General features: G+C 43.9%; 1 protein-coding gene across 9 annotated transcripts in view; it reads left to right on the top strand.

Annotated features, from left to right (window-relative positions):
- r3hdm1 (R3H domain containing 1) overlaps nucleotides 1-23,904 on the top strand; it is a 79,094-nt gene that overhangs the window by 35,866 nt on the left and 19,324 nt on the right. For 5 of the 9 annotated variants that reach the window (XM_004917645.4, XM_012970938.3, XM_012970935.3 and 2 more), the window contains exons 2-15: nucleotides 77-285; nucleotides 2,654-2,862; nucleotides 9,209-9,250; nucleotides 9,572-9,661; nucleotides 12,335-12,449; nucleotides 12,562-12,640; nucleotides 14,360-14,419; nucleotides 14,527-14,667; nucleotides 15,518-15,626; nucleotides 15,807-15,902; nucleotides 18,240-18,268; nucleotides 18,358-18,408; nucleotides 18,493-18,719; nucleotides 22,896-23,165. In XM_004917645.4, coding sequence (XP_004917702.2) covers nucleotides 2,692-2,862; nucleotides 9,209-9,250; nucleotides 9,572-9,661; nucleotides 12,335-12,449; nucleotides 12,562-12,640; nucleotides 14,360-14,419; nucleotides 14,527-14,667; nucleotides 15,518-15,626; nucleotides 15,807-15,902; nucleotides 18,240-18,268; nucleotides 18,358-18,408; nucleotides 18,493-18,719; nucleotides 22,896-23,165 — 1,480 coding nt within the window. In that variant the 5' untranslated portion in view covers nucleotides 77-285; nucleotides 2,654-2,691. The remainder of the gene's footprint in view (nucleotides 1-76; nucleotides 286-2,653; nucleotides 2,863-9,208; nucleotides 9,251-9,571; nucleotides 9,662-12,334; nucleotides 12,450-12,561; nucleotides 12,641-14,359; nucleotides 14,420-14,526; nucleotides 14,668-15,517; nucleotides 15,627-15,806; nucleotides 15,903-18,239; nucleotides 18,269-18,357; nucleotides 18,409-18,492; nucleotides 18,720-22,895; nucleotides 23,166-23,904) is intronic. The other 4 variants (XM_012970939.3, XM_012970941.3, XM_012970937.3 and 1 more) reach the window with 3 other exon arrangements.

The following is a 23,904-nucleotide window of genomic DNA, read 5'->3' as shown; positions in this document are numbered from 1 at the left end:
GGAGCCGCTGAAAGGTTCCGTGTGTGCCGTGTGTGCTGCAAGCTTCCAACCTGTGTGTTCTTTTCTCTGCCGACAGGCTCGCGTAAGGCATGCTGCACCTGACCCAGCGCCGTATCATTCTACCCTGGACATTACTTTGGTGACAAGGACATGGGACGACCTCTGTCACGTTCCAGGCAGTTCATTACGACTGACACCCTGCTTACTCTCAGTGGGAAGGAACCTGAGTCTGTCTCTCTGTCTTGCTGTGGGACATCACATACTCCTAGCAGTAGGATACATCAGGTAATCTCGCAGCGTGGGCTTCTTCAGGTCACCGGCTGCCGGGACTGGGTCTCTGGTCATTACCATAAAATGAAGGAGGGGTGGGGGCCGCCTCATTGCCATCAAACGAAAAGGTGGGGGGGAAGATTGATGAGAAAATTGGGGCTCCTTTTTATTTTACCAAATACAGATTCCATCCTAAAACGGGTTTCTTTCTGTCAGTTTCCCATGTTTAAATGCCCACCCATTGGCAATAAGGGGCAATTTAAGGTGCAGAGCACTGATGCATTAGAAAGAAAGTGCCATAAGGAAGCAATAAGGGGGGGGGGGGGGGGGGGGTACAAGAAACAGCCCCGGCTTGTATGTTATGGTGCCATCTGCCCGACACCTGGCTAGAGAAGGTTCTACAGTGGGATGAGTAATGAGGGGCTGCCGGTGGGAAGGGATGGGGGGGGCGCAGCAGATCGGCTGGGAACGCGCAGGGTCTCGCTGTGCTGCTCCTGTCAGTTATGCGGCCAGTGATGGTGGGACAAGTTGGGCAAGTTGAGTGAAACATGGAGGGAACACGGCGCTGGATCCGGCTACACGAGGAGCCCTGCATTCTTCTTCCTTTTCATTCTTTTCGTTCATTCATCCTGTCTTTCCTTATTCTTTCATTTGTTCTATCCATTAATTGTTCCCATACTTCATTTTCTCTCTCTCGTTCATTAAACCCATTTGATCTTTTCCATCTCTTCTCCCCTATTATTTCCCTTCTCCCTGATCCTCATCTCTCCCTTAATTCTCATTGCTCTTTTACTCCATCTTTTTCTCCATTTTCTATTTCCTTTCTTTTCCTCTTTCTTTCTCTCCCCCTTTCTATTTGGCTTCTTTTGCTTTTCTCCATCTGTATCCCTTCATCTTTTCATGTGATGATATTTCCCCCCCCGTTCCAGCCCCCCCTCCCCGAGCGTAACGGCCCACAAGAGCTAATTACAGGGCTTAAGGAAGAGACTGACAGTTCCTATACTGATCCCTTGGCTTCCCTCCTATTTCATGTTAGAAAGCTGCTTTATAAGAGACAAAGCTTATTGTCTGCCTCGTGTCAGTGTCTATTGGACGAGGGGCTTTGCAGTGACCCGGGGAGGGGGGGGCAGAGATCACATGCTCTGAATGGCCACTGACACGTTCAGGTTCCTCTCCCTATTAACGAGGGGCTTACAGAATTTAGGACCAACCAAAGCAAATTATAAGAAGGATGTGCAAGTTTTTGCCTCCTATTCCTGTGAGCCGACCATGGGGGGGTTATTTATATAAGCTGTCCCTTTGTTTCCCCCCCCCCCCCCACCTGTGCTGCACATTTTTTTTTCCTTTCTTTTTCCGAAGCTGCAGTAAATGTTTCTTCTCCCTGGTTGCCATGGCAACGGGAACGGATCTATTGTTCCGTCTATGTTTAGAATCCCGACTGGCACTTCATGAAAACCTCCTATTTTCCAGAATTATAGCCCCTTAGAGAAAGAAGTGGAAGGGGGGGAGAAAAAAAAACATAACCATTTGCATTTCATTTGGTGTCGGCTCTTTAATGGGGCACAACGGCCGGCCTTAAACATGTAAAGTGGGATGTTAATCAGTATTACTGGAAATCCGGCGACACCGCGTTTCATCACGTTGCTAATTAAATAAAGCAGAAATTGCATTATAGCAACAAGCTGCGAGAGAAACCTGTGTCTCCGTGTGTCTTGTATGGGGAGAGATACATACACCAACAATCGCCCCCTAGGCTTGGGGCTTTTATATCTATCTATATCTATCAATTCTCTATTAATATCTATCTATCTATCGACCAGTCTCTCAGTTCTATCTATCTATATCTATCTATCTCTATCCATCAATTCTCTATGTATCTCTATCTATCTGTCTATCTCTGTCTATATCTATCTATCGTCTCAGTTCTTTCTATCCATCTATCTTTCTATCAATTCTCTGTCTATCTCTGTCTATTGACCAGTCTCAGTTCTATCTATCTATCAATTCTGTATTTATCTCTCTGTCTATCTGTCTATCTCTATCTGTCTATATCTATCTATTGACCAGTATCAGTTCTATCTATCAATCTATCTATGAAATCTATGATAAATTTGATTTGTCTGTATATTTTCTTATATTCTTGCATTTTATCAAACTGTATTGTACCAGTATATCTGTCTATAAAAATACATTATTTTAAGGTTTTCATAAATATATAGGTAGATTTTTATTAGCCCCCCCCCCCCAAAAAGGTTTGTATAAGAGATATATGTGACATATAAATGTATATATACATGAAAATGATAGGTGCTTGAATGTCTGTATATTATTCAGTATGTAGTGCCTATAACCTATATTTATTTGTTTTTGGAATATTTTCAAGGTTCTGCATATCCTTGATTATTAAAGTGACCTTTTCCAATGAGGATGTCTGGTACTGTTGCTGTAAAGGACGGCTCCGAAGCCACCAAGGGATCCGAGACCGACATGAGACACTCCACCTCTTTAGAAAACCTTATAAAACCCGAGGGCCCTGAGAAATCGCCAAGTGACAAAGAGGACGGCTGCTCCACTAACCAGCAGGATGCTACGGTAAGGCAGGTTTCTCTCATTTACCCACAAACACCGCAGCGGCCAGAAGTTTGTAAAATTGCGGGGGGCGCCGTGGTGCCTACAAGGAGCGTCTCTCTGTGCTAATTTGCTGTCAGATTCTTTCTCTCCGTGATTCTGCTCCGTTTCCCAAAATCGTTGTTGCCAATTGGATTTTTTTTTTTTAAACAATTATTTAATATGAACTGCTTTACCTTTTAAAGAAAAAAATAAATTAATGCCAGTTTGGTGCCTGTGATCAATCCATCAACACTGTACTGTAGAATTTATGGGGTTCCAAAACCCAAATGTGCCCATCAGCGACACTTGAAGAGTTGTAGTGACAGGTAACCATCGCATTTAATGCACTTTATCAAGGCAAAAAATTCCCTGCAAAGGCTTCATTCAATGTCCGGCCTCTCGGCCCATTGGTACCTCTCATCCAAAATCTTACAGAAAAGTCATTTGTACCCACAAACAGATGTCTCCGTGCAGTCTCTTGGGAGTCTATAGAATTACATCACTATGCCAACCTGCCAAGCAAGCACTCTTTCGAAAAGTAGATAATTAAATATATACCCTACTGATGGCTAATTTAGTGTTCATTGTGTCAAAAATGGTCAAGGGATCCCCTTTAATGAGGTGAGGGGATAGCATGTGATTGTGGGCCTGTGTGCTTGACCTTTCTCTCTTCATATAGATTATCTCTCTCTGATGTATCTATATATTATAAAGATATAGATACATACAATAGCTAGATACATACAATAGCTAGATAGATACAATAGCTATATAGATACAATAGATACAATAGCTATATAGATACAATAGCTATATAGATACAATAGCTATATGAAGAGAGAAAGGGAGGGCTTTGGGGGGCATGTTCATAAGGTCAATCACTCGCACAATGACATGCTGTCATAATATATTTATACGATATAAGTAAGTAAACAAAAAAAAAACCACAACAACAAAAAAAATATATATTTTTCATATGCGGATCCATTATCCGGAAGCCTTTTGTCCACAATTAGCTCCAAACTACAGGAAGGCCATCTCCCATAGACTCCATTCTAAGCAAAGAATTCTAATTGTTCAAAGCGATTTTTCCTTCTTCTGTGTAAAAATAAAACCGTAGCTTCCATATTGGTGGGAAAACAATCCTGTTGGGTTTATTTAATAGTGTTTTATGATTTTTAGCAGACTTAAGATATAGAGATCCAAATTATGGAAAGATCCCTTATCTGGGAAAACTCCAGGTCCTGAGCATTGTGGATAAAAGGTCCCATACCTGTATAATCAAAATTACCCCCCCCTTTTTTTAAATACAGTGTAGAGGTTTGGGGGCTCTGTTATCCAATCCAGACTACACCCCCCCCCCCCCCCCCCTGCATTCAGTTTATCACATTTTTAATAGGAATTTGTTGCTATGAGCAGCAGTGTTGCTATCAGTCATAAGTGCTACCTGATGGCTCGTTCTGTTACATCTCACATGAGAGACATTTTTAAATGTCACGGGGGTGGGAGAGAAGAACAAGAAAAATATCTCAACAGCCATCAACAGTGACATTCAAATTTGTCAAAGTTTTTATCTTTTCCATTAAGGGAAATGTTTGGTGTTTGTGCGGCTAAGCACTAAATATCCTCATTATGTATTCCTTTGGCAAAAAATGCTGTCTATTTTTCATACTGCAGCGTCGCCCATTAAGCGGAGCATAGACGCATAGCGGAGCCCCGAGGCCCGGAAAGAAAAATATTTTTTTAATTGAGCCCTAATGCAAGCGCCGGGGCTGCCATAGTGACAGATAAGTAGGGTCAGTATAGTTTCCCTTTACGTTAAACATCGGCGCATTAACCTGTGCGCAGCCCCAAATCTGTGTTTGTATCTCCGAGCCGCCACTCAGCCGCCGCCATAAGGTAAAATGAAATCTCTTCCTGCCATTCGATTAACCGTAATTAGAGATCAGGAGATACGGCCGCAATTATAAATATATGTATAGTAATATATATATAATAAAGGGACGGCGCACACACCCCAAAAGCAGGGCCGCGGGCAGCAATATGGATTTTTTATTTTATATACTTTATTCTCGTGCCTTTTATTTCTGCCTTGACGAGCGTCTGAGCAGGTCAGAGTGTAAAGAGATCCCACAATGAGTTTTGTTCATCAATCAAAGTGACAAAGCCCCTTCTTAATTAAGCCCTCAGGATCAAGCAGGAACGCTCCTTCAAAAATCAATGCGTTGCGAAATGAAGTCCAGAGTAGCGAAAACATGACCAAATAAACTCACAGGAACGGATGGTGTAAATATCGGATCTTAATTGACCCCCCCCATAATAGGCAGTTTGGGCAGAGGAAAATCTATAGCGGCTGTGCGCAGGAAGATGGCAGAAACGCACGAGCCCTGTTAGAGGTCACAGAATAGGCTCGCGGCTCTGCAGATATAAAACCAGCGGGGGGTTCTCACTAACTGGCATAGAGAGAGCGCACACTCTGACCCAAGCTCCGCCCCTTTGTATATGCAAATTGTGTCCTATAGCCTATCCTGTAAATGGTATAACAATTAGGGGTGCACCAGATCCGTAAAATTAAACAAACGGGTGGGCGATATCTGGCTAATTCGGCCGTTAGGCCCAGGGCCAAATTAGAATTAGAGTGACTGGAACAGGTGCCGTTGGTTTGGGGATCACATTGGATCCCCGATCCGATGTAAACATCAAACCTGCCCGATCAAGATCTGCCTGATTTCAGGCCAGATGTCTGTTGGGGAGGCCCATTGTTTGTGGCCCTACATGGGCAGATAAGCTGCTGAATCGACGTAAATGACCAACATCGGCAGCTAGAATTGGCCCATGTCTGGGCACCTTAAGGGTTCGACCGATTCCCAAAATAGTGGATTTGGTGCGTCCCTAATAACAGTGGATCCTGGAAGTAATGGGAATCAATGGAAGCTAGGAAGGGGTAACTGACAGCCCTCTAGATATTGCTGAGATACGGCTCTAAGCATCCCCGGCTGGAGGGCCGGCAACTATATCAAACCAACGTGTAACTCCAAGGGTAGATCTTCCAGTTGGTTAAAGGTGGCCATACAGGGGGTGATTTTCAGCTGCCAGTATAGGTCCTTTAGACCACTATGGTGCATGGACGCCCCCAACAGACCTCCTTGATGGACATCTGGCCTGAAATCTCAATTGGGTAGGTTTTGTTTTTCCATTGGATAGAGGAATTTGTTGCCTTGTTAATACATTCCCTGATCCAACGGTGCCTTTGCCCACCGTTTTCATTTGATCCTTTGGCCCTAGGGCCAAACGATCGAATGAAAACAGTGGGCATAGGTAGGCATATCTGCGGAAGATCCGCTCACTTGGCCACCTTGCCAAACGAGTGTATGGCCACCTTTAGGAGCATTCTTGCCATTTGTGGGGCTTTGTTTTAAAGGTGATTTACCCCAAGCCTTCTGTCTATAGAAGAAAGCCACAGAATTCCTAGTTCTCGCAGTGCTGCCTCCCAGCTAACCTGGTGTGTGTCGGTACTGCAAGTGACAAACCTCCCCACGCCATGTTGCACCAATGGCAAACCCTTATTATCAACTGAAAGATGTGTTCATATAAAACTGGGGGGCCCTAACTGCACTGCCTGCGGCATATTCATACAGCCCAGTCAGCAAGGCTGAGGGAGGGTATGTCAGGTTGAATTATCCAGGTTATTGATTCCCTTCTGTTCCTGGGGGAAATCTATAAAACCTGCATTGCCCGAGGATATCGGCTCTGGAAACAACTGCCGCTGCCAAAGCATATTTTTAGACAGTGGTGTCGAGGCTGTTATCTCTGCCGGTGTATTTAACTGGCAGCAAAGCGCCGTCCCCACTGCCGCCTCTCAGTGCCACCAACACTTGTTTGCCTATAGGTTCCCTGGAGCATAAAATGCCATTTAGACGAGTATTTAATCTGTAAAACCAGTGACCTGGGCAGTTTTATTGGGAGATAATCGGATTGCTCTCTTGTGGGATATTAAAGGCCAAGAGAGGAGTTTGCTAAGATGTTTTTGGCCGTCTTAAGCAAAGATGGCAGCATACATTTCCCAGAATCCTCTGCTGGCCGGGTACTTGTATTTGTGGAGCTTAGAGCTGTGCGTTTAGGGCAATATAACATTCATGGGTATTATATGGGCGTCCAGGGGTTCTTTAGGGTTCAGCCTTGGGGTTTATGGACTTAAGGAGACGCTCAACTTTAAATTTCTGCTACATAGCGGCCTTCATTGTACCGCTCTGCTGCATTTAAGGGTATTTAAGTAGGTTATAGAATGGCCAGTCTAAGCAACTTTTCAATTGGTCTTCATTATTTTATTTTTTTTTATAGTTTTTAAATTGTGCCACTTCAGACAATTTTTAACTTTCAATTGGGGGTCACTGACCCCAGTAACCAAAAAAAAAAAAAAAAATTAAGCCCAATTCAGAATGTCACTCTCTGCATCATACTAAGGGGGTTATTAATTAAAAACAAAAATCAAACTCTGCCCATAAGAGCTTACAATCTATAAGGAGATAGGGTTGAGACACAAGGGGTCTGTTGTGTTCAGTGTTTGACCAAATCTTTCACAAAGGGTCTGGGGTTCAGCTGAATCCCAAAATAGTGGATTTGGTCCATCCCTAATTTTCTTACTGTCCGGCCCATGAGCATCCTTGTATGGCAGCATTGTCCTATCAGATTATCGCCCCACCCCAAAAGATGGATAGTTTGTGGAGCCATCTGATAGATGTGGGACTAACTGTTTAAATATGAAATCATTTTCCCTCAGGCAACACTGTCCCTTATGGAAAGATGATGTAATGTCATGATAAATATTATATAATGAATAAAGTAGCCAATATTGTAAAATATATATGTCGGAAACCAGTTATCCAGAAAGTTCCAAATTACGGAAAGGACATCTCGCATAGACGACATTCTAATTAAGTAATTTACATTTTTAAATATGATTCTTTTTCTCTGTAATAATAAAACAGTACCTGTACTTGATCCCAACTAAGATATAATTACCCCTTATTGGGGCAGAACAGCCCTATTGGGTTTATTTAATGGTTAAATGATTCCCTTTTCTCTGTAATAATAAAACAGTACCTGTACTTGATCCCAACTAACATATAATTCCCCCTTATTGGGGCAGAACAGCCCTATTGAGTTTATTTAATGGTTAAATGATTCCCTTTTCTCTGTAATAATAAAACAGTACCTGTACTTGATCCCAACTAAGATATAATTACCCCTTATTGGGGCAGAACAGCCCTATTGGGTTTATTTAATGGTTAAATGATTCCCTTTTCTCTGTAATAATAAAACAGTACCTGTACTTGATCCCAACTAAGATATAATTACCCCTTATTGGGGGCAGAACAGCCCTATTGGGTTTATTTAATGGTTAAATGATTCCCTTTTCTCTGTAATAATAAAACAGTACCTGTACTTGATCCCAACTAAGATATAACTACCCCTTATTGGGGGCAGAACAGCCCTATTGGGTTTATTTAATGGTTAAATGATTCCCTTTTCTCTGTAATAATAAAACAGTACCTGTACTTGATCCCAACTAAGATATAATTACCCCTTATTGGGGCAGAACAGCCCTATTGGGTTTATTTAATGTTTAAATGATTCCCTTTTCTCTGTAATAATAAAACAATTCCTGTACTGGATCCCAACTAAGATATAATTACCCCTTATTGGGGCAGAACAGCCCTATTGGGTTTATTTAATGGTTAAATGATTCCCTTTTCTCTGTAATAATAAAACAATTCCTGTACTGGATCCCAACTAAGATATAATTACCCCTTATTGGGGGCAGAACAGCCCTATTGGGTTTATTTCATGGTTAAATGATTCCCTTTTCTCTGTAATAATAAAACAGTACCTGTACTTGATCCCAACTAAGATATAATTACCCCTTATTGGGGGCAGAACAGCCCTATTGGGTTTATTTAATGGTTAAATGATTCCCTTTTCTCTGTAATAATAAAACAGTACCTGTACTTGATCCCAACTAAGATATAATTACCCCTTATTGGGGGCAGAACAGCCCTATTGGGTTTAATTAACATTTAAATGATATTTTTTTTAGCAGACTTATCCATACCTGTATATGTTTTAGTGAGTCATGTTACAGAAATGACATCACTAAGCTCCTGTTATAACTGATGACATCACTAAGCACCGTTTATAAGGATATAATTTAGAGTTTGATCCCATAGGGAAATGACCAACCTGTATATTATATATAATTGTTTGGTTTATGTATGCAGTATATGGTTCTATATTGTATAATGAGAAATTCTGTTACCCCCGCCCTCAGCGACCCGTACAGCCCTTGGCCCAAACAGGAAAAAGGTCTAAGGTACCGTACCCGCCGTGTATGCTCGCATGCCTGCTCCCGACTTTGTGCTTGGAGATCTTTTTATTTCCGTGTGCTGTTTTTGTAAAAATGCACTTTTTTTATATTTAATTTCTAGTTTTGCCATTTTTTTTTTCTGTTTGGCGTGTTACGTGTATATTTCTGTGTGTGCGTGTATATCCTGAATATTGGCCTTGGTTTGCCTTGTGTAGTGTGTCCGGCCTGTATATATTCGCCTAGGGGAAAGGCTTGGCTGTTGAATGCTTTGGTGCCTCGCAGAGCTTGTTCCTGACCTCTAGTTCTATTATAAATCACTTTCTTTAGTCAAATTCCAAGTTAAGGCTAGTGCGGAGCCTGGCTGTGTGTGAAGAATCTCCTCCTCCTTCCACAGCTGATACACCCCCGGACATACAGGTAATAAACAGGAATCGGAGGGATTGTTCTATTGTTACTATTTGTGCTCTTCCTGTTACAAAGCACCCCCATATATGTAATAAAAGGAGCAGTAACCCATAGCAACCTATGTATGTATATCTTTATTTATAAGGTGCTACTTATGTACGCAGCGCTGTACAGTAGAATACATTAATACAAACAGGGGGTTATTAAGATAATAATAGATACAATCTGTATGGGAGGGTAAACCAATAAGATGTTTGCTTTTAAACAGGTCACCAGGAAATGCTGGCTGCTGATTGGTTGCTATGGGTTACTGCTCCTGGGCAAATTTGGTGTCTTTTTATGACATAACCCCATTTATGTGGTCACATGGTTAGATTGAGCCCCAGGAAGCCAGTTAGAACACAGCAACCAATCAGCAATGAGTTTGGAATAGTCTGGTACAGGGGAAGCAGAGAGCATAGAGGATCATTTTCACTTTTTAAATGGCATTAGAGCAAGTATGTTGTAGAACAGCCAATTCATAGCAACTTTCCAATTGGTCTTCATTTTATATAGTTTTTAAATTATTTGAGTTTCTCTTCTGGCTTTCAAATAGGGGGGTCACTGACCCCGGCAGCCAATTGTAACAGTTACTTGTTCTACCTAATTGAAGGGGTTGTTCACTTTTAGTATGATGTAGAGAGTAATTGCTATTTGCAATTGGTCTTTTTTTTTTTTTAATTTAATATTTTGTTCAGCAGCACACCAGTTTATAGTTTCAGCAGCTATCTGGTTGCTAGGGTCCAAACTACCTTGGCAACCAGGGAGTGGTTTGAATAAGAGACTGGTATATGAATAGTGCAGGACATGAATAGAAAAATAAGCTATAAAAAGTAACCATAATAATAAAATTGTAGCCTCACAGAGCAGTAGGTTTTTGCTGCCGGGTTCAGTGACCCCCATTTCTTCAGTAGAAGAAGGTAAATAACTATATATGACTATATATATAATGAAGAAAGCTTAGAACTGTAGCAACTTCTAGTTAACGGCTGCTAAAATTCCAGACTGGAGAGCTTCTGAACAAAAAGCGAAATAATTAATAAAAACTCTAATAGAAAAATGAAGACCAACTGCAAATTGTCTCAGAATAGCACTCTCTACAGCATTTTTGGGGTTATGTTGGTATTGATCCTAGACTCGGGTTCTTAATCACATTGCTGAATGACTTATCCGTAGCCGTCAGCCGTATAGCAGGAAGGTTATAGTGCCATACTCAGAACCTACACCCAGTGCCCATCCTGCAGGGCACCCACCTAGCCACAATTGGGTCATTTCCCTTCACCCCGTTCTCCTTGTGCACTGGGAGCCCCTTGGCACCAAGACCACACCAACGCGTGAACCCGATTTACACGGGTGCCTTCTGTGCATTGGCATTTATAAGCATCATTTAATATTTGTCTTTCTAATTGCCATTCTGACGTCTGATAGTAGCTGTGTGTTAAATGGTCAATTTGAAGCTATATTCAACCTGTAGCTGATAGAAAAAAAGTTAATAAGTTGGCAAACAAAGCTAATTACTGGCAAACGATATCACAGACTTGCCATGACCTATGTACTGAGACTTTGGCTTAATCTGGGCCTGTGACATGGATAGAAATGTAGCAGCAGTCACTGTGTCTGTCTCTAAAGAGACTTCAGGGAAGAAATTAGCCAGAGTGGTGTTTAGGTTACTTTATTTTTGAGAGTGAGGCTTGGAAGTATGTGTCGAAGGAATATTTATACCTATAGGTGCTGCCATATTGCTTGTCTCATCTGAGTCAACTGGACTCTCTCTTCCACTTAATGGAACATGTGGCCCCGATCCTAAAGGCAGCCTATCATTGGTAGGGATGGAGGGGGGGCATGCTGCCAGAGTTCTAACCTTGAGTTGCTATATGGGATATGAGTTTGTTTTGGCAGAGATTGCCTTATTCTGTTTAATGTGACCTTATTTCCGTGCCTCCATCTCTGTGTTGGGATGTAAATTGCATTCTGCTGTCATTTGTCTTTCTGAATTGAGGAGGCTGATCAGATTGGCAGCATATTGGGGAGTGGGGGGAATTGGATAACTGCATCAAATTACCATTTTTGTAGCATCCAGGGATGCAGCCTATGTAGGATTAATACAGCAGAGCTCTTTCAGCAGGGGGAATAGAATTGTTTGCTTTCCCGGCCAAGGGCACCTCTGGAAGCACCCACGGGGCATCCGAAATAGCATTGGCCTTTTAGCTTCCCAAGGGGGGCCTTGGGAGAAAATATATAACTATAAAATTATTGGATATTATCAGTATCTATACAGTAAGGATATGGGACCATTAACGGAGGGTAAGGGCTTAGACTGTGAAGACTGAACCGCAAAGAGTATAGAGAATGAGGGAGGGGGATATGAGAAAAGAGGTATTGGATGGGCACGGGGTAGCAGGGTGTGTGGGGCAGTACGTTGGGCAAATGATGGCTGCAAGTGGGGATTTAAGGGCTGGGCAAGGCAATGTCCTGAGTGCAACACTTTCTATACAATTTGATATCAAAGAGAGACTTTATTATTCCGGGAACATTGAGTTCTTCTCACAATATAGATAATTAACTCAGGTTTTTGTGTGTGTGTGGCGTGAGGTTTCCCCACTGAAAAGATAAGCGTTATAACCGCGTTCATTTGTGAATCCGCAGGAAACCACTCAAGTCCAGCTAACGCCGTCCCCCGCAAAGGAAGAGAAGCCGGCGAAGGATGAGTCTGAGAAGGAAAAGGGGAGCGAGAAGTCGGCGCGCAAAATGCTGTCAAGAGGTCTGTCTGCTGCGCTTTCCTTCTCTAGCGTTACCCCAAAACCGGGCACGGGGGTGTCTCGTGGGTGCTTCCTTCTTGCCACAAACTCACTGCTTTTTTTGTTTCCTTACAGATTCCAGTCAAGAATACACTGATTCCACGGGGATAGACCTGCACGAGTTCTTAGTGAATACACTAAAGAGCAACCCAAGGTAGGAGCAGCCCCAGCCTCCCTTTCCTTAAATCAATTATACTGTTAATTTCCCTTTACGGTTTCTCCATAGCTCCGTGTTCCTTTAGTCCAGTCCATACTAGTGACCAACACTAACCTTCACGTCTAGGTTCCTGTGGGGCGCAGAGGGTTACTAGCCCTCAGACTTGTGTGGGTAGGACTATTAAAGTCTGGCTTAAATCAGAGGATCACCTCGTTTGGCAACTTAATGGATCATTACCTGATTAGGCCACCCATATGGGGGCTGAGTAAGGACAATCAGATTGTTTGACCCCCTTGGGGACTTTGTGGGTGACAGCTGTGTGATCTCCAGTCATGTACATGGACCTATAATAAACTGCTCACTGGAGGTGACAGACAATATTGACAGTTTTATGGTATCCGTAACCAGTGGAGCTTGATCAGATGGGAGATTGTTGCTCTTAGGGTGAAGACACACTGGGCTACTAGTTGCAGCTACTTTTTCAAGGCTACTGAATTCCAGAACATCCCCTGCCATAGACAACACTGAGAATTTCCTCTGCTAAACACACAGAGACCATTATCAGTAAATAATCAGCATTGTCTTTTTTAGTAGCTGCTACTAGTAGCTGTGTGTGTCTTCACTCTCAGGGTTGGGCAGTGCATCAGGTCTTATATAAGGTCTGCAGCCTGCGATATGTTATTTTGCCCTAGGATCAAACCTTCAGATCAACCATATTCCATCCATACTGTCGGGGTGGGCAGATTACTGAATAATTGCTGTTAATAAAGTACCAACATAGGCAGCTGCCCTGGATAATAGAAGGCAATAGTCATCCAAGCATTATTATACTGAGTAATCAGGAAGGCAAAGTCAATCTCTTCGTTTTTTATAGATCTGCCCTTAAGTCACCCCAGCCCATTAGTATTTACCCCTCCCTACTCATAGGCAGTTCCCCCTTAGAAGTGAGCCATTTTCATAGATCCTGCTGGGCTGTGGGCAGGACTGGGCTGGCAATCTGTAGGTTGGGGCTGCCGGAAGTTGCCATTGATGGGGACTATTTAGGGGGCTGTTAAGGCCCCTTCGTAATTGAAACCCCTGTCCTACTCTGACTGTGGGCGACTGTAATCTTTCCATAGATGTCTGTTTCCTACCCTCGTGCCCCTAATGGAATGTTCTCTCCTGCCTTCCCCGTGTTGTTTAGATCATCTTTATGGGAAATATTATCATTCATTAATTAGTAATGGTAAGGCACTATAATTGGCTTGCTGAATCAGCTGACCTGCGATTCTCCAGACACTCACCCTACATTAATAATTAACCCCTTCGCAGGCACAAAATACTGTAATGTTGTGCTGTTTTCAGCCAGCTTAACGTATTTCAGATAGTATCTCCATCTTGCTATATATATATATATATATATATATATATATATATATATATATATATATATATATATATATATAGCAAGATGGAGACACTATATATATTATTTTAGTAATATATAAGTATTCAGTAAGATATATAAAAAGTTATCCCTTTAGCTATATATTTATTGCTTTTCATATACCCATTCTTTGGGCCCAGTGCACTTAAATGACCCTTCAGGGATGTTTTAAAGGGGAACTAAATGAAAGTAGAAATGCTGTATTTTATGCACTGATCTTTCTGTACCAGCCCAGGGGTTTAGCAGCCCTATAACTATAATAATCAGAATGTTTGTTCTTTTCCTCGCAGGGACAGGATGATGCTGCTGAAGCTGGAACAGGATATATTAGATTTCATTGGTACCAATGAGTAAGTCTGTCCGTGGCTCTCATATTGTTTTTGCTGGGCCTGCTTGTAGTATCCGCGTGTATCGAGCTTTTTTTCATTCATTTATTTTTTTTTTTTTTATATTCTAGGAGCCAACGTAAAAAATTTCCACCAATGACCTCGTATCACAGAATGCTGTTGCACCGGGTGGCGGCATACTTTGGATTAGACCACAATGTGGACCAGAGTGGGAAATCGGTGATTGTGAATAAAACGAGCAATACACGAATGTAAGTTCTTTGGCTCAGCAGACATGTCCGTGTAGTGCTTCAATATTTCAAGGGTTATTGTACACTAGAATTGCTGGCCTAATTGTGCTTAGTACAGGGGAATCCCTATGTGCCATAGTTTTATGGTATCTCTCTGTACAGGCTATGAGCAAACTTAGGGGGCTGTTCCTGCTGAATTGTGCTTAGTACAGGGGAATCCCTATGTGCCATAGTTTTATGGTATCTCTCTGTACAGGCTATGAGCAAACTTAGGGGGCTGTTCCTGCTGAATTGTGCTTAGTACAGGGGAATCCCTATGTGCCATAGTTTTATGGTATCTCTCTGTACAGGCTATGAGCAAACTTAGGGGGCTGTTCCTGCTGAATTGTGCTTAGTACAGGGGAATCCCTATGCTGTTATAGTTTTATGGTATCTCTCTGTACAGGCTATGAGCAAACTTAGGGGGCAATTAACTTTTTATGTTGCAATACTTCATGAAAATCCTTTGTGTCCCAGAGAACCCCGGATCGGCTTATTATGGGCAGATCGTGATATTTTTAGGCACAGACTTTGATTCTTTAATGTGCCGTGTTACCCACGGCGGCTTGTCCTGTTGTACTTTGTGCGCCTGGCAGTGGCGCTACATGAAGCCTGTCTGCAATGCTTTAATTGTACTGTCAGAGGAGACGCAGGCGTATTTTCATTTAGTGCTGACTTCAGCATGGAGATGGCAGAATGGCTCAGAGCTGCCTGTCGAAGCAGATCCCCCTAATTGGTTTTCTGGAACTCGTGCCCTCTGCTATCGCTGTGCCACCCTCTAGTATTGCCGCCTTAATGAATTTCATTTTCTTTTCTTTTTTTTCCCCTTCAGCCCAGATCAGAAATTTGAGGAACACATCAAGGACGAAAAGAACGTAGACTTTCAGAAGCGGTACATTCTCAAGCGCGATAATTCGAGTTTAGATAAAGATGATAATCAGGTCAGTCCATTGCGTAACAGGGGTGGGAAACTTTTAGCCTTACGTTGCTGTCTGACTACATTTCCCAGCATTCCCCCTTGAGAACTGCAGTCCCACAGCGGCCGGCGGGCTCCAGCTTAGGCTGAAAGTAAACCGTCCCTACAGCTTCCAGATACATTTTCATTCTTTTTCCGCACACAGATGCGAATGAGGTTAAAAGAGGACAGAAGGAGCAAATCGATTGAAGAAAGGGAAGAGGAGTATCAGAGGGCTCGCGAGAGAATATTTGCACAAGAGGTAATTAGCCTTTTAATAGCTACATCGTATCCTTAGGTTGGAAAAGGACACAAATCGATTAAGTTCACCCTTTTCCAAACTCTTTAAATATTGAGCCGGGGGGGGGGCATATAAAACGGCCTACAGGGTGACTGCTAATTCAACTTCAGTTGTGGGGGGGGAATAAATTACTGCTGCACCTAAAAAAAAAAAAAAATGGGGTCCAAGTACAACCGTTCCTATGCTGGTTGGGAAGTCTCCTTTTGCTAATTCTCATTAGATCCTTGCATCACACAGTGGGGTAAAATGTTATAGCCTACACTGCTGCACATTAGTTGCCCGCAATAAATCTCTGCTACTGTTTCCCCACACTGTTTTTGGTTGTGACTACCGTGTCCCTGAAATGCCTTTGCACCGAAGACAAAGGGAATCTGCAACGGAAAGGCCTACGCATCATTTCGGTGCCCCAAAGTTGCGAGTAGCTGCCTGAAGGAGGAATCTTTGTGCAACTTTGGAAAGCCGAAACGATGCATAGGCCTTTCTGCCATCAAATCTCTTTGTTGCCGGTGGAAAGGCATTTCGGGGACACGGTAGCAGAGATTTATTATGGGCAACTAATCTCTCCGTGGGGCATTAGCCTAAACAGGGTAAGATATATCTAGAACAGAACCCTTGACATGAAGGTTCTGGATCGGTTACCATCATCTGAATCAAAGTAGAACTGTTTGGCTAGAACGGGAAACCTGATTAGCCAGTGGCCTCTGCTGACATTTGTATGGGGTCATTGGATGGCTCGTAACTTAGGGTGGGCATACACCATAGGTGGGCATATTGAGAGAAGATCCGTTCAATTGGCGACCTTGCCAAACGAGCAGATCTTACAGTGTATGGGCCGCCTTTACATAGTTACCTAATCAGCCACAAGATGCTATCCATTAGGTGAGTGTACTCTTGGTCCATCTTCTACAGCAGGGATCCCCAACCAGTGGCTCCGGGGTAACATGTTGCTCTCCAACCCCTTGGGTGTTGCTCTCAGTGCCCCCAAACCAGGGAGTTATTTTTGAATTCCTGACTTGGGGGGCAAGTTTTGGTTGAATAAAAACAAGATTTCCTACCAATCACAGCCCTTATTTGGCTCCTCCATGAACTTTTATGGTGCTTGTGTTGCTCTCCAAGTCTTTTTTACATTTGACTGTGGCCTTACAACTGTTGTTGATGTACAACTCCCAGCAGCATCCCACTTCTGAGTAACTGAGGAGACACAGGTTTTGCAACAGTGAAATAAAGTGTCTCCATCTTGCCTGTTACTATGAGCCCCTCCCTATGCTCCTATATCTGCCACTGTTGCCCCTGGTGAGCATTAACCCCAGGGGTGAGAACATCTCATCAGAGCCAGTTTTGCTATTCTTACCGGTATTGTATGCAGATAAATAAGGCCCCAAAATAACCTCGGCCACTGGCAGCCCTTTAGGTGGTGGTACTTATCCCTAGCAGCCCCCACAGTTTGATGTGGAGAGTTGTAGTTCAGTGATAACTTAATTAAGAATGTTAAGCCTAGAAGCAATTACTGTATATTGTACAATGCTCCCTCCATTGGGATTAGCTCGATTGGGGAGAATGCTGAAGTATTCTTGTGTAAGATAATGGTTACGTATGCGGCAGAGCATTAATGCTCGGTAAATAGCAGCGTGACCTCAGCTGAACTCGCAGGATGCTCATTTGCTTCCTTGCAATTTGCTGCGCGTTCTAAAACCCCGTGGAGAAGTGCTGAGTGTTTCAATTCATCAGGGCAATCTCCCTTCTTTGCAGCGTTATTTCCACGCTTGCTTGTTTAATGCGAGGGAAGATTATCCCCTCGGGTCTCCGGCAGATCCGCAGCACGGAGAATAGAGCAGCCGCTCCGTGGCAGGCAAAGGGTTACTAAAGATCCCCAGCATCATAATGATAATTACAGAGCCGCCTTTATGGATATGTCAGGGGTAGGCGTGGGTTAAAAAGAGCCGTAATTGTGGCATTTGCGATGGAGCTTTTAATACCAGGCCTTATTATCACAGCTTCCTTCTCCGTCCTGCAGTGAATGTCACCGTTGCCCGATCCATCCGCTGACACTTCTCTCGGGCCTCTTACAATTTGAAATAATTACTTTTTTGCGGCATCAGAACGAAACATTTAACGCTGCAGAGACTGTCTCTTTTTTTTTTTGTGTAGAGCAGAAGCTTTTGCACTTGCCTCCTACAAACACCAGAGCACACCCTGCAGGGGAGAATGTGTATTACACTCAATTGTTAGATCTACAACTTGATTCCCCTTTATGCTTTGCAAACTAAAAGAAATATTTTTATTTTCCCCCCCCTCCAGTCTCAGGAGAATTATCTCAGCGATAAGAGGTGAGTAAATGAAGTGACGGTTATTAATACACGATTACTATATTGCCAGTAATGCCCTTGAGTGACTGTCTGCTTATAAATACCGACAGGATCCAAGAAGAGGAGAGTAACAGCACGCAGCAGAGACGGCAGATATTTAGGTACTGCTCGGTGCCGCGGCGCCTCTGTCTATATTATTTCTGTACTAAGCGCCAGATTTATTAACAGCCGGTGCCGATTTGCAGGATCAATAAAGACGCTTCGGGCCGCTCGGGGAACAGCCTCTTCAGCAGCACGGAGAATGACGGCAAGTACAACGAGCCTCGCCCTTGGAGCAGCACGGACTCAGACAGCTCCATCCGGAACCTAAAGCCGGCAGTCACCAAAGCCAGCAGCTTCAGCGGCATCTCCGTTCTGACGAGGGGCGACAGCTCCGGCAGCAGCAAAAGCACAGGCAGGCTTTCCAAAGCAGGTACTGCTTGCTCCCACCTACAGCCGCCAACGCATACCCCCTTATTTTATTTTATTTGTGCTTGCGTGGAACATGCCTACACCTGCACCAGCCTCATTCAGTAGGATTATTTGGGGGGTAACAAGGCAAATTCTGTTAAGAGCCCACAGTACTGTTCTATAAAGTGGGGAGCGCCTTGCAAAGGCCTTTTCAATAGCCAACCATATTTCTCTTGTTAGGGTGGCCATACATGGGAAGATTTGCTCGTTTGGCAAGGTTTTCAAATGAGCGGCTCTTCTCCTGGTATGGCCACCTAAAGGTGGGCGATAATGGGCTAATTTGTTTTTTTTGGCCCTAGGAACCGTCGGACCAAGGACTGCATCAACAAGCTGATTGCAGTCCCTGATCCGAAGGAAAATCAAATCTGGCTGATGGAAATCTACATGATTTTATGCCAGGTGTTGGTCGGGGAGGCCTGTCGCGGCTGAATTGGTCTGAAGGACCAGAGTCTGCAGCTGAAATCTGCCCCTGTATGGGCACTACCGACGGGCCTGCCTGACCGACATCTGGCCTGAAATCGGGCAGATCTCGATTGGGCAGGTTAGAAAATCTAGTCGGATTGGGGACCGCATTGGCTCATTGATGCGGTTCCCGGAGTGACTTTTCCTATACCCGTTGTTATAATGGCCCTGGGGCCAAATGATCGAATTAGCCTGCATTCTCCTGATATCACCCACCCATAGGTGGGGATATCGGGAGAAGATCTGCTCGCTTGGTGACATCACTTGTCGCCAAGCGAGAGGATCTGAAGGTGTATGGGCACCTTTAGGGTGAAGACACACAGAGCTGCTAGTAGCAGCTACTTTTTCATTGCTAAACTTAATGCCAGGAAATCCCCTGCCATAGACAATACTGAGAATTGCCTTTGCTAAAACACACGAAGACACAGTTATCAGTAAATGATCAGCATTGTCTAGTTTAGTAGCCACTACAAGTAGCTCCATGTGTCTTCACCCTTACCCGTGCCCAAGTTTATGACCAAACCCCCCAAAAAAAGTTCCCATGCTGTGTGGCAATCTCTTTCTTGCCATACCCCAGTGCTTTCATTGTTTTGTGCCCCCCTCCCCACAGTATCAGATTGCTTATGAAAGCCAGGAGCACAGGCTGACCATGTAGGTATAAAGAGTAAGGGAAAATGGAAACCTCACACCTTGTACATGTAGTTCTGACGTGCATTCTATGGAATACTGGGCCCAATTACACCACTGCTTTCAAACACCTTGTTCCCCTGAACAATGGAGAAGCAGAACCCAGCCGGCGCGTATCAGCGGGCCCTTCTAATAGGCTCGTTGGCCCCTGCCGGTGTCGTTTTTAGCTACTCGGGTTATTTCCATTTAATAGGCTACGGTATATTAAAGGCCTTTGCAATTCCGCTGCTAGTGGTCACCGCATTGATTGTTTGTCCTCAGGATCCTAGAACGGCTCGAAATATTTACCATTCTTCTCTGTAGCGATTACCGAATGGCATTCTCGCCTGCAAACAACTAACAAAGGCTCTCTTTTGTCAAATATGTCGATTTTTGTTCTTTTTTTTCCCCCTTTCATTCCCTCTGTGTTTGTTTGATTGGCTAATGGTGTTTTGACAAATTGCAGCTGCAGCAGCGGCACCACTCCTTGTATAAAGGAATAATGTGGGCCGAGTTCTCAGTGCAGTAATAATGAGTTAAAACAAGTTCTATTTCTAAAGATAACATATATTTATTATATATAAATCACTCCTATTGGATGGGAACATTCCCTGTGCTGGTTTTTTAGCATTTCCCGCAGCGGGCTTATTCCTGCCCTATCCCAACAGCACAAACCAGACCACAGTCCCACATATACAGACTTGGGGGGGTCCCTGGGCAACATGTATTTTTCCTGTGACCCTGTCGAATGTTGGGAAGGTCCTGTCACCAGAGAGATGGTTTTTCCAATTGAAAAGGGAATGTAGATATACAAGCAGCCCTATTCCTCTTGGAGAGGAGGGCTAATGCTATTGAACCCTAGAGGTTTATTTACTATATATATATATTTTTCCTTTTTTACTAATTTATATGTATAAATTGGTAAAAAAGGAAAAATGAAGACGATTTGGAAAAGTTGGCTTTTTTTCTGACTCTTTCCAGCTTTTAAATGGAGGAGGGGTGGGGGGGGCTCTGACCCCGGCAGCTAAAAAAAACAAAAACTATTGCTCTGTGAGGCTACAATGTTATTATTTGTTACTTTACTTTCTATTCAGTCCCTATTCATATTCCTGTGTGTCATTCAAACCACTCTCTCTGGGTGCTAAGGTAATAAGGACCCTAGCAACCAGCTGCTGAAATTCCTAACTGAAGAGATGCTGAACAAAAAGTGAAATAATTAAAAAAAAAACCAGATGATAAATAATGAAGACCAATGGCAAATTGTCTCAGAATATTACTCTCTGCATCATAGTATATGTTAACTCAAAAGCAAACAATCTCTTTAATATATAAACATTGGATTCAAAATGGACCCTGGCATTTCAAGTGTCTGTTGCACCTTACAGCCCCCCTGGCATTCCCAGTACCCAGAGGCACAAACAGCCCCCCAGCCCAATAAATAGTGACTGTCTGTGGCACCTTACAGCCCCCCTGGCATTCCCAGTACCCAGAGGCACAAACAGCCCCCCCAGCCCAATAAATAGTGACTGTCTGTGGCACCTTACAGCCCCCCTGGCATTCCCAGTACCCAGAGGCACAAACAGCCCCCCCCCCCCCCCCCCCCCCCCAGCCCAATAAATAGTGACTGTCTGTGGCACCTTACAGCCCCCCTGGCATTCCCAGTACCCAGAGGCACAAACACCCCCCCCCAGCCCAATAAATAGTGACTGTCTGTGGCACCTTACAGCCCCCCTGGCATTCCCAGTACCCAGAGGCACAAACAGCCCCCCCAGCCCAATAAATAGTGAGTGTCTGTGGCACCTTACAGCCCCCCTGGCATTCCCAGTACCCAGAGGCACAAACAGACCCCCCCCCCCAGCCCAATAAATAGTGACTGTCTGTGGCACCTTACAGCCCCCCTGGCATTCCCAGTACCCAGAGGCACAAACAGCCCCCCCCAGCCCAATAAATAGTGAGTGTCTGTGGCACCTTACAGCCCCCCTGGCATTCCCAGTACCCAGAGGCACAAACAGCCCCCCAGCCCAATAAATAGTGAGTGTCTGTGGCACCTTACAGCCCCCCTGGCATTCCAAGTACCAAGAGGCAAAAAAAGCCCCCCCCCCAGCCCAATAAATAGTGACTATGGAACCTTACAGCAGCCCCTCTGGCATTTGCCAGAACCCACAGGTTGCCGGTCCGGGCCTGCTCATGGGGGGGGGGGGGGGGGTTAAGTTTTCAAGTTACAACCCACCAAAGGACAATCGGGGGTTACATCCCACCCATTGGCAAACAATGCCCCCCCCCCCAAGCCTGCCCGAAAAACAGCACAGGGAATGTTCTTGAAGCAGAAGAAATGTATCTTTGGACATATTTGTGGGTTCATGTTCTTATAGTAACAGATCAGTCCTGTGTCTGTGCTTCCCCAGGCATTCTGATACCTACATTATCTGCCCCCCCCCCTTCCTGCTGTTTGTCCAATCAGTGTGCAGAAGTGGCTTGCAGTGTGTTGTGCTCTAACATCCACGCGTTTGTTTTCTTTTTCCCTCTATACATTTGTGAACATTGCTTTGAAGCATGGGGGGTGGTGGGCCTTTTATATTTAATCAAAAGTGTGAGGTGCATGGAGCTGCTGCTGTAAAGGGAAAATCTACCATATTTATACTGGAGCGAGCAATCCTTGTATTGGATAACTTGTAGTGGTTTCTACATGGGTAACCTTTGTATTAAGTGTATTATTTGTAGCAAATGGGTAATAAACATATGGATATATGGTATATTTCCCCTTTACTGCTGTGTTAATAAGACTAATATACATGTTTAGCACCTGCATGCTTTGCTTACAAGGCTGTGCTTCTCTGTCGTTTACTGCTTTGTGGCCAGCAGGGGGCGACAACGCTCTGTCATGCCCCATAGGAAGGGCAGGGTTTTGTCCAACCCGGCTGGCAGCTACGGGCATAACATGATATGTGTAACTGTGCATGCTGTTTCGACCTGTGGGTAAAAATACATTTCTCATTGCTCCTTTCCTTAGGTTCAGAGTCTTCTAGTAGTGTAGGGTCGTCCACTGGCTCTCTGTCCCACACCCAGCAGCAGCCGCAGCAGCAGTCTCTTCCAGTAAACGCTCTAAGCCAGCCAGCCCATGGCACCGCTGCCGTCTATCCACCTGTCAGCACTAGTAATTCTCTTTCCTTTGATGGCGCTATAAATGGCCAAGTGACTCCTCCTAGCGCTAGCTTCTTTTTGCTTCCCCTGGAAGCCACAGGCATTCCCCCGGGCAGCATTCTGATCAACCCACAAACAGGTTGGTACCCAATCACAGCACTTCCAATCGGCTCAATGGTGCAAATATAAAAAATAAATAGAAATATCACTGTACTTGTTGCATGTACTGTCTGTTTGTATATGGGAGGGGGGCTGGGATATGAATATAGGTTCTGCCTCCAGGTAAGTGAATCCACTAACCCAGGTACTAATGCTGCTCTCTTTCCTATTGTCAGAAGGCGGGGCTTGGATCTGGCGGATAACGCTGATTAAGTTTTCCCATTGCATTGGTTACTAAAGGTGCCCATACATGGGAAGATTTTTTTTTTTTAGTTAGATCGGGTCCACGTCGGCTCATTGATGCGGTCCTCGATCTAACTGCTACTATCTCTGTCGTCATAATTTGATTTGAACGATTAAAATAGTCATATATCGCCATGGGTATAGTGGGGGAAGATCCCAATCTTATAAAATATGGCCTCGTTAAAGCAACAGTTCAGTGTAAAAATGAAACTGGGTAAAATAGACAGACCGTGCAAAATTAAAAAATATTTGTAGTATAGTTAGTTGGGCAAAAATGTCATCTATAAAGGCTGGAGTGGGCAGATGTCTAACATAACAGCCAGAACACTACTTCCTGCTTTCAGCTCTCTAACCTCTTAGTTAGTCAGTGACTTTGGGGGGCACATGGGACATAACGGTCAGTTAGTTTGCATTTGAATCTGACCTGCGTGCTCACAAACTGATAACCCATATGGCTTCCACCCTATAGTCAGAGG

The sequence above is a fragment of the Xenopus tropicalis genome, chromosome 9 (genome assembly GCF_000004195.4).
Source record: "Xenopus tropicalis strain Nigerian chromosome 9, UCB_Xtro_10.0, whole genome shotgun sequence".
NCBI classification, from domain to species: Eukaryota; Metazoa; Chordata; class Amphibia; order Anura; family Pipidae; genus Xenopus; species Xenopus tropicalis.
Note: the sequence above shows the minus strand (reverse complement) of the source record. Positions and strands in the feature narration are given on the sequence as shown.